This window comes from Diuraphis noxia, unplaced genomic scaffold (genome assembly GCF_037042655.1).
Source record: "Diuraphis noxia isolate RWA-SAM2 unplaced genomic scaffold, SU_Dnox_SAM2 contig0003, whole genome shotgun sequence".
Taxonomy (NCBI): Eukaryota; Metazoa; Arthropoda; class Insecta; order Hemiptera; family Aphididae; genus Diuraphis; species Diuraphis noxia.
In genome coordinates this window covers 75,374,457-75,385,659 of record NW_028301713.1, presented here as the reverse complement: position 1 = coordinate 75,385,659, position 11,203 = coordinate 75,374,457, and the positions used below count along the sequence as shown (strand labels likewise).

The 11,203-nt window shown below is 26.8% G+C and overlaps 2 protein-coding genes across 4 annotated transcripts; one reads left to right on the top strand and one right to left on the bottom strand.

The window, feature by feature from the left end:
* LOC107174117 (kelch domain-containing protein 3) lies at positions 1–5,791 on the top strand. 3 transcript variants are annotated; one of them, XM_089222739.1, is made up of 7 exons: positions 1–366; positions 424–821; positions 910–1,071; positions 4,259–4,446; positions 4,527–4,740; positions 4,808–5,285; positions 5,401–5,791. In XM_089222739.1, the coding sequence occupies exons 2-7, from the start codon at positions 671–673 to the stop codon at positions 5,492–5,494; spliced, it is 1,287 nt and encodes a 428-aa protein (XP_089078865.1). In that variant the 5' UTR covers positions 1–366; positions 424–670; the 3' UTR covers positions 5,495–5,791. The 3 variants fall into 3 exon arrangements, with proteins under 3 accessions (XP_089078865.1, XP_089078864.1, XP_015380434.1); XM_015524948.2 differs by having other exon boundaries at positions 2–821; positions 4,808–5,116; positions 5,186–5,285; XM_089222738.1 differs by having other exon boundaries at positions 1–821.
* Positions 5,792–6,429: 638 nt separating this feature from the next.
* Positions 6,430–10,957, bottom strand: LOC107174088 (protein croquemort-like). The gene is made up of 9 exons (XM_015524906.2): positions 10,438–10,957; positions 9,877–10,030; positions 9,495–9,655; positions 9,204–9,345; positions 8,927–9,145; positions 8,635–8,849; positions 8,076–8,352; positions 7,910–7,983; positions 6,430–7,846 (listed from the first exon to the last, which is right to left on the bottom strand). Exons 1-9 carry the CDS (start codon positions 10,485–10,487, stop codon positions 7,615–7,617), a joined length of 1,524 nt encoding a protein of 507 aa, XP_015380392.2. The 5' UTR covers positions 10,488–10,957; the 3' UTR covers positions 6,430–7,614.
* Positions 10,958–11,203: the final 246 nt, after the last annotated feature.

Here is an 11,203-nt window from a genome sequence, read left to right as displayed (position 1 = left end):
TGGTGCGGTCCAGTCGACGACCGAATGTGGGACACGCCGCATGCACCAACTTCAGGAATGTAGAATAGATCCATCAGCGAGAAAAGAACTGCCAACTGCGAACAGACCGCGGCACCGAACTTTTGAATTAATTTTGTTGTTATTATTATTATTATCTTATATCACGGTGTTTATCATTATTCATTAGCCTTAATAGTTTTTTGTTACCTTGTTTCGATAAAGCGATATTGAATTTATTAATTTTATTTCTCGACTCATTGATCATCGTATTTAGAGTAGAAACTCATCACGTCTCTTACTATCCTCGATGGCAGGTACCTGCCTATGTCGACTGCTGTAGGTGTACGCTATTACACTGAAAAAACGGTAATACTGTCCCTGTAATATTTATCCTGTACTCTTAACCGTTTTCGCACATCGCAGGTATAACGTCCCAAACAGCTCTCGTGCTCTCGTCGTTAGTTGCAACCAGATTTTTTGGTACCTGTGTTGTTAAAATTTTTTTTTTAAAAGGTGAGTATATAGGTTAGGTACGAAGTACTAGTACTAAGCTAGTACGAAGCGTTAGGAGCTCGGTGTTTGTCTCACCGGTGCTTCGCGTTCTTCAGTCTCTTCGTACTCATCTGGCAATTTGTCGACGAACTCTATTAGCCTGACAATACCACACAATATGTACTGGACTGTTCACATGTATGGTGGCCCTCGACGGGTCAACCACGCAGCTGTCGCTATCGGCACGAGTATTTTCACGTTTGGTGGTTACTGCAGTGGTATAGACTACAAAAACTTCAAGCCAATTGACATTCATATTTTAGACACAGGTAAAATGTTGTAGGACGTCTAGTTTAGTGCTGCGTGCCTTAGGTCATATCTAATGTAATTAATATAATGCTTGTTTTGTAATTCCAGTGAAATTGAAATGGTGGAAACTGGAGTTAATAAATCAAGATTGCAAATGTGTTCCGTTCCAGAGGTATGGTCACACAGCAATTAATCTTGGATCTAATATTTACCTGTGGGGTGGACGTAATGACAATGAAGTTTGCAACACTCTCTACTGTTTTAACACACGTAATTGATTATTTTAAATCTTAATAAAAAAAATCAGATATTGGTATTAAAATATCATACTTACATAGGTGCCTAAATTAAATTATGCTCTTATTTTTCTTTATTATTATTAGAGAATGCTGTACTTGCATGTGTTAATCCCTTTGCATTACTAATGCATAACATCTACCCACCTAAATGTATGTTTAGCAGTTTCAATTCTGTGTTGTTTACTTAAATATTAGAATAAATCAACTTATTTCTCAGACTCAAATATGACATATCCATACACACTTAGATATTGGGTTTATATCAATATTTTGATTTTTAACCGATTTATGGATATGTTCAGTATTAATATTTAAAAATCCTCATAACACACAAATGTTATATATTTCTGTGTGAAAGACCTATAAGTGTTGAATGTCCTTGTAAGACATATTATTTTTGTTTCCACTTATCAAATAATTAAAATAAATAATGAAAAAGTTTTATCATTACTCATCTAGAAGAAAGAATTAGCAAAAAGGTTAATTCAAGGGTAGGTACTATGTTAATTAATGTATTTAATTAATATTTTTATAATGCATTTTTTAAATTATAATTTAAACACTTAGCTTTTAAAGTTTATTATTGAAATTATTTATTCACTACTTAAATCATTTAATAAATATGCATAGTTGAACTGATGTGCAAGTCAAGACTTAATAATTATATCAGAACAAATAAACTGCTGACTAGTTCATTATTAATTAGTAGAGCATTAGTTAATAGAACTAAAATAATTAAAATTTTCATTCCCTCAGTAATTTCTTTTATAAACTTTCAAAATTAAAAATCAGTTGTGGAATGAAGGTAATGCTCTGCTGTACATTAGGTCATTGAGTTATTATAATGGATGTTTTAAATTTGAATTCTATAATCATTATAGACGAAAAACAATTTTAAACAAATACCATCTATCAGCCTATAATATAACTAAAACATTCTGTATGACTGTACTCTAAAGTCTCAAGTACCCAAGAATAATATTTTAAAATTACAACAAAATTACTTAAGAAGATGTGATACCCGCTTGTGTTGTCTCTGTCTTACAAGTGAGTAACATAACAAATTTTACACTCAGCAGAACACTTGTTGCTCTGTTAGTTTAAAATTTACCCGTAATAAAATTTAAAGGTAAGATTATTATTTAGACAACCTCATAGGCTTTTTATCGTATTTTTAAGTATTTTAAAATTGTAAATAGTTTTTACATTTTAAAATACTCATAACTCACCATAAATTAAAAATATGATTAAAAGCCTTTGAGGCTATCTAGATAGGTAATAATCTTGCTTTTTAATTTTATTGAGGTCAATTCACTATACATTTTAAACTAACAGAGTTACACATGTTCTGTTAAGGGTAAAAATTGTTATGTTATGCGCTTATTAGACAGGGACAACACATGCAGGCATAACGTCTTCTTAAGTTGTTATTCTTGGTTTAAATATGTAATTTTATTTAAATCTGCACTCAGCATTTCTGTAAAAATAATTATATTCAAATACATTTTTGATTTTTTGGTTTCAGTACCAACTGTATGAAAATCCTTGATTTAAATTTTTAATTGTTAGCTGTAAAAATAACTTCAGATGCTCATAAAAAATTATTGTAGGTTTACTCTCAACTTTATTTTTAGTTTCCATTTTTCTATAAACAACTAATGAAGAACATTATAGTATTACATTTTCAAGTTTTTTGACAAAACAACATTTTTTTAATCGACAATAATTACAATGAAATTTAAATGTTTTAATGTCTGTAAATAGTGCAAAAAAAATGTGGTCTAAATATATAGGTCTCTTTTTATATACCAGATTTTCTCTAGGTTGTTGGCCACTTAAAAAGAGTAATATTCTCCTTGAGCCATAATGTATAAATAAGTTTTAGGTAAGTGTAATATTGATTATTGAAATATGATTGAATTTCGATTAATTGAAAATTGAAATAATTATTGTTTATTAAAATTATTGATATATTCTATATATTCTATAGCCAAACACGTTATAAATATAATTTTTATTATTATTTCAGGCATTAATATTACAATTATTTCACAAAAAGTATCAATATTTTAATTTTAAGTTGTTGAATATATTGTATATAGTTATTATGTTAAGTCAATGTGTAACTAACCTTAATTACTAAAAAAATTATATATAATTAATTGCCTGGTTATTTAAGCCAAAATTTATTTTGCATAACTAAAAAATAAAACAATAATAGTAATAATAATTGATAAAAGTAAATAAAAATGTAGATAATGGAAAATTGTATTTATTATAAAATACAAAAAATAAATTTTAATTATATAATTGATTATTTCAATACAAAAATATTTGTTAAGCTTATAGACATATTAGATTCTGGTTTTAATAAATATTACCAGTATTCAACGTTATTCTAATTTAGAATACTCTAACTATAACATCTAAACTTTGAAAGAAAACAAGTAAAATATTATTTTATTTTAACTGTATTAAAAATAAAATAGTTACAACAGACAAATAAGGTATCTTTTTTTATGTTTTGTCATAAATTAGATATTTAAATAAGAAAAAAATTATAATTATTGAAAATTATAATTTTTTTAATTTTTAGTTATTGTTAATTTGTGTATATTTAATTTTTATAATTTTAAATTACTTAAATAATTTTAATCAATTGATTTGAGGTTCTAGGTAGGTATTTTTTTAAGAATATTAAAAGCATATTATTTTAATATATTTATAAGAATAAGTACATTTTAAACTACAGCTTTTGGAATTGTAAATATACATTTTTAGGATTTCAGTGTATTAAATACAGTTAATAGCTCACAGTCAATATAGTCCATAGCTGTAATTATGAGTTGAACTAAGATTTTTAAATCTAAAAAAATTTGAAAATTCATTAAAATCTATGAATTACTGAAAATATAGAGTGTTTTGGGTCTAAGATATCTATAAATATTTATAAGTGTGTTATTTATATATTATCTCTTATAACTTATGTTTTTTCTTTAGTTATAATGTAATAAATCAAGTTATAGCTATAACGAAACATTTTATTTGTATATAATCAATAGCCAGTTTTATTCTTGGTTTTAAAATGGTTTTTTTTTTCTATAAACATGTTTGTAATAATTCTTATGTAATAAATTAGTTTTTTTTTTTAAATTTAGAAACTTTAAAATGGACTACACCAAATGTATATGGAAATATACCTGAGCCAAGAGATGGCCATTCAGCATGCATCATTCAAAACTGTATGTACATATTTGGTGGATTTGAAGAACATTCAGGTCTATTTGCTTCAGATTTGTACATGTTAAACTTTCACTCAATGGTATGGAGTATAGTTAAAACAAAGGTAATATTTGATTAAAAAAATTTATCTTGTTACCAAGTAATACCAAGCCTTTAATAATTTTGGTGTTTTTATTTTTACAGGGACGTCCCCCGTCGTATAGAGATTTTCATACTGCAACTGCAATTGATAATAGAATGTATATATTTGGTGGTCGTAGTGATTATCATGCACCCAGACAAACTGATAAAGATAAATATTGTTCCGATATTTATTATTTAGATACCTCTAGAAGGAAGTGGATACGTCCAAAAGTCTATGGTATTAAACCCATAGCACGACGCAGCCATTCTGCATGTATGCTAAAACTATTTACTAAAAATATAATTATTTTACTAATATTAATCTGTTTGATTGATTACAGTCGTCTATAATGGTTTTTTTTACATCTTTGGTGGGTTTAACAAGAACAAGGACTTACATTTTCAAGACATTAATCGATATGATCCAGTTAGTTCCACCTGGATGAAAATATTACCAAAAGGCACACCACCATGTGCTAGGAGAAGACAGATTTGTCAATTAATCAATGACAGGGTATATATATCCGGCGGTACTAGTCCGATTTTTCCCAAACCAGCAATTACTGCAAGATTGAGGGAGTATGATCTGGGTGATCAATTGAATAATATACATCTCAAGGATCATGATGACCTTCATGTTTTAGATCTGAGTAAATCTAAGATTGTTTTTAATAATTGGTTTCCAAAAACAATTAATTGTATTTCTTTCTATTTCATAGAGCCCAGCCTAAAAGATATGTGTATGGTGAATGTGTGGGAGAATATGGAAGAAATGAAAATTGATAATATAAACGATCTAAGCATTCCAGTATCATTAAAGTAAATACATTTATTATAATTAGGTTGCTGTTACTAGTTAAGCATTAATTTTTAATCAAGTTGTCTAATTAAGGTTTAATTTCGATGTATTAAAGACCTTCTAAAATATTTTCAGGCATGATTTGGCCGCCTTTGATCCTTTTGAAGTAATGTATACCGGAGTCAATATGATGCAGTCATATGATGAAAATTTTCCTATTCTTGCGTAGTTATTGTTCAAAAATTAACCAAAACAGAAATTAAAAACGCACTTTAATCGTTACAACACAGTTTATTTTAAACATTGATTTAAAAACATCTTCATTAATATTAGATCATTGTTAAATCAAAAAATGAACCTAACGATTTATAACTTTATAAGGCATACCTTATTCATTAAAGAGTACTAAGTTTTTTATCTAACAAAATATGTATTTATTTGACCATGTCTTTTTTTAATTTTTATTGTTATTTGTTATAGTTGTGTTAATTAAGGTATAAATACTAATATAATTGTTACATTTTTACTTTTTTTGGATTTAAGTTAATTATGCAGTTATTACATTTTCCTAAAAATATTGTCTCATTGTTGGCAGTGGTTGAATTGGGGGAAAAAAATGTGTACTCTAAATGAAGTTGAACAATTAGCGTTCCAAAGCAAATTAACCTAATAGTAATCCTACTTCTTGATGAATAAAATGAAGGGATACACTATAATATAAAGAAAAATGAAGAGTAGCCCAATTCTTCCTCAATTCAATCACTGATCATTGGCCGAGTATATTAATTTTTGAGTGATGTGCTCGAATAGTAAATACTTTTTAACAGTACAATTAATATTTTGTTCAAATTAATGACAATAATATTCATAGGAATTCCCACATGAATGCACATATATTTTCGCTTTTGTGAATAATTGATAACACTACTACTGCTATACTTTACTCAGCAAGAGAATATTGCTGCTCCCACAAAACTGGTTCCAGAAATAGTATAAAACATAGACATAGATATTTATATGTTTATAATATAAACATTAAAATTTGAATAGAACAGATGAATATAAAATTGCTGAAATATCTGTCATTCTTTACTCATAAAATGAAAATTAAGCATAACAAATTCAAAAGGTTACATATTTTAATACAAACAGAAAACGGTGGAGTTTTATAAACTGTATTATTATATTTGTAAATTAGAAATAATTTTATTAAACATTGAATGTCCCATTATTGAATACTGATTAAACAGATAACTTCATTAATTATTATTAAGAAGACGCCCCTCGGCATTAGTTGTCTCCATCTTACAAATATACAACATGAAACATATTAAGTTTACATTAATACATTTCACTCTGTTATTTTTTAAGTTAGATTGAAATTTTATTGATATTATTTTTAATAAATTTATGATCATTTCAAAATGTACAAAAAAATAATTTAAAAATGGTTTTAACTTGCTTAAAAATAATATCAATAAAATAAAGTTTAAGTAATAATTTTACCTTTAAATTTTATAAGAGGTAAATTTCGAAAATTAACAAGTAAAATATTAAAATATGTATTATTATGAATGTAAATTTATGGTAATTTGTGCATTTGTAAGACATAAACAACAAATGCTTGTGAAGCATCCTCTTATGAACCATTTACAATCTGATAAATTTATTAAAATTTGCTTACTTTGTCACAAAACAAAATCAAAACAAATAACATATTTAATCAAAATTAATTGTAATATGGCATAACAAATATTAATTATTGTACACTAATCCTTAGGATTGGCAGTCATTTTGAAAAACATAATGTATAAAAAAGTAACCTTATACACCCTGACAAATTTAAAATGAATTAACAAACACTTATCTTATCATTGAATGCAGTGGTTTTCAATCTTTAAGCAAACACATTAAATTTGTAAACCACTGATTTAATGGCTTAAGACGAGAATTTCATCATGGCCTTGTTTATACAACATGGCTTTTATGATTAATTTACATTCTGATTTATAATTTGCATATGTTTACAATAATAGACAATGAAGAATAATATTTAAATTAATAATAGCATAAACAAAAGTACATAGAATATTTTTAAAGTAAGTAGATAATCTATAATAGGTAAGTTATGTAATAAAATATGCGATTAAGTGAGTGGAAGAAAACAATCAATATTGAATTTATATGATTATATCATATTAATAGTTTAAGACGTAATAAAATTTCAAATGATTTAATATAGCTAAATTAAAAATGGTAAAAAAATCTCCAAAAAGTGATGTATTTAGTTTGATATATTTTCTTAAGGAATATTGAGATCGTCACAAAATAAAAACGTTTATGTCTTTATCACAAGGGGTCCAAGATGGTGAAGGATTCATTTTTTCTGTTCACCCATAAGTAAGTGCTAAATACTAGCATTATACATCCAGACAATGCCAATATGAGCCATATGTAAGGAACAAAAATTGGTAATACATCTGTAACAATCAACAATTGGTCGGACATATTGCGTGGAATTTCAAAACTTTCAGAAAACCAAAACACAGGGAAATAGATTTCTGGCATGTTCTTTAGAATTCTGAAAAATCAAATTAGATAAAATACATAATGTATTAAGAATAAAAAAATAAAATGTTATTACTTGAATTCCTTGACTGGTTTTACTTTGACATTAAATTGAAGTCTAGCATCTACTCTGAGTGGTATTGAATAATCCTGGAACATATAATTAATACAAGTTTTTTTTTTAAATTAAAATTTCATAACAATATTTATTTATTGTAAAATAGAAATATTTAGGTACTTACATTTTCTAAAACCATTTTGAATTCATGCAAAGTCCGATTAGAATTCATACCAATTACTGACTGTTTGTATGATTCATCAGCTAAATAGAAATGTGGAAATGATATGAATATAGGAAGCGCATTGTCTCCACATAAGCTTAATGGCCGTACACCAGGTAACAGACATCCAGATTTTGGACAGTAACAGGTATTGTTAAAAACATCTGATCCAGCAACAAATTCAACTCCTTTTATACCATTAATAAATGTGTAGTTGTTATTTAGCATAGTAATTGCACTAAAAATTATTAAAATATAGTAAATAATTATTTTTTATTTGATCTAAATATATTGATATTTGAAAATGACAGTAATTTCAGTTTAATACTTCACATATTATGTATGGATAACGATTTAAGGCTACACATTCTAAAATGCTTAATCTAAAATATTGATAAATTGAGATTCTTTAACTGTTTTGGTTAAAATAGAGAATTTCTTTGTTGTTGGTTTCTTTTTGTTTAAATTTAATTAGGAAAAATAAATGGTTTTGGAATATATAGTTTGTACATTAATTTACCTGCAAATACCGGGTATATAAATTGACATGTTAGGTTGCATTGCAGTGTGTTCAGGCCAAAGATCACCTGCCGAAGCATTTGAATAACTACAATCCTTCTTGAACACATTCAGCTTAGTATTGTAATTGACCGAATGCACAAGTCCAACATTTTCAATATTATTTTTCCCAGTAAACATATTGATTAAGCCATCTGAAGAAGTAGACATATTCATCTGTGAATTTGTACAATAATTATTTTTTTTAAAAGCATGAGGTAAATCAACAATATTAAAAAAAAAAAATGTATTACACCATATAACCATCCCACTTTTTTCAACGGTATGTCAACGGGGAAAAAAGCTTTTAGTTTGATTGCAATGTCCAAAAGCGGATCATCGTAACCACTGAAAAGTAATTCGCTAGCTGTCCTCGTTACATATGGATTGTTAATATTTGACATTTTCAAATAGTAGTTAGTAAGGACAAATATCCAATGTTTATTTATGGCTTGTAGTTTTTCACCCAAAATCTATAAACATTTGAATTGGTGTAATTAAAATATTCAACAACTTTTTTATAAAACTTACATTAACCACAATATTAATTGTGGTAACACGGTCAGATAATGAGCCGTTTGAAAGAGATTGATCAAACTCCCAACTTTTTAACTGCATGTATGTTACTGTTTCATTATTGTTGAATGTCACATTAACTTTGGTACGGTTTTCTCTGAAATTATATATATTTTATTTACATAGATATACACATGGATGATTACACAAATAATTAATACAGAACTGAAAAATTTAGTTTTGCAATTAATTTTTGAATATAATTCAAAGTTCAATTGAATGAGATGTAACATTTATATTTCATACTTGAAGACATATGGTCCTAGCTGTTGCAATATTGGTAAATCTCCAGTCTGTAGCGTAGCTTCTGGGTTTGTCCAGTTAAATAAGTATACACTCATGTGCAATGGCGCTGGTATTTGTTTCCAATACTTGTAAGTTAGAGTATTATTTTCTAATTCGAGTTTCTAAAAAACACAAAATATTAATTTAGCTATAAGTTTAAAATATTTATATTATTCATATGATTTGCTATAGGACATTTTTTATGGGAAAAGTGAAATTTCAGCAAACTTAATAGTGGTCTCACAACAAGTACTAATTAGTAATTATAATCAGAAAAATTACATGCGCTTTTTTAATTTAACCAAAGAGCTCATTCAAACTGTAAGATAAAATCAAGAATTACGTTTTTCATTATGTTGTTAAATATCTGTGGCCACAAATCGGCCATGATAATTCCTGTGAAAAGAAATATAATGCCAAGCAATGACATTATAAGTTGACACCAGAAACCACAACATTTTGAATCTTTATGCTCATGTTTGGCTGTAATCAACCTCCTGAAAACAAAATACAAATTGTTAAATAATAAAATTAAAAAGTAAGAGAATCTAAGATTTATCTAGGTATAGGTTGTCGTGTCTAATTAAAAAGGTGTTCGAACAATATTTTTATATTAGAAATTGCGATCAATTATAATCATGTCATTTGTACATTAAATTGTGTGAAATGTGAGCAATATTCATAAAAATAATTTGAAAAGTAAATAATCGGATATAACTGATATTATTTACTATAACAGTATACATGTTATAATAAATCTCTGTGACTTAATATTGTTCACAGTTGTACATTACTCAATGGACGTAGTTAAAGAGAATTAGGTGGACACTTAGTAAATGTTTAAACATGTTTATAACAAACTCAGAATTCCAATAATCGTTAAATTGTGATATTATTTACTTACTCTGTTTCCTCTATGTCGTGACTCATTGTTAAATGATAGAGTTTCACCATTAGCTGACGAGTGCTAAATATTGCAATTTATAATAATTTATGTCTGACGATGTATATTTTCTATAAATCTCATCGCAAACCGTGTAAATTGTACAAAAATCAAGAACAACGACGACAACTAGGAACTTGTAATATTGCACTATTGACTACAACTGATTTTTCGGTTTAAAGTCTAATCGAACAAATCACATGGTCCATATTGATCGCACAATCGGTGTTTTTCAATATAATATTTAAAAATTAAAGGACGGTAGGTATGTATTATGTAATAAAGAATTTTAATTCAAAGCCTTAACGAGTATTGACGAATGATTAAAAAAACTATTCCCGTCACACTCTGTGTGAATATAAAATATTTATAATTTGTATAAATAAAATATTTAAAAGTACATTTAGATACAACTAATTGTATAATAACATTTATAATGATGTATTGATGCACATTGTGTCATTGTACAACATACATCGTTCGCTCTTATCTACTTAATTCCGAATGATAGTACGATACAATAACTATTATTCATGTTATTTTTTTTAATTCAAGGTTTTTTATTACATCACAGAACACGACAAATTTTATTTGATATCACAATATTAGATAATAACGAGAATAATAATATAATATCATCGTCAAATAAAAATAACAAAATATTGAACTTAAACGAAAAATAGTGAGTCCCTGCTGAGTGTTAAGTGGTTGAGTCACTATATCAAAT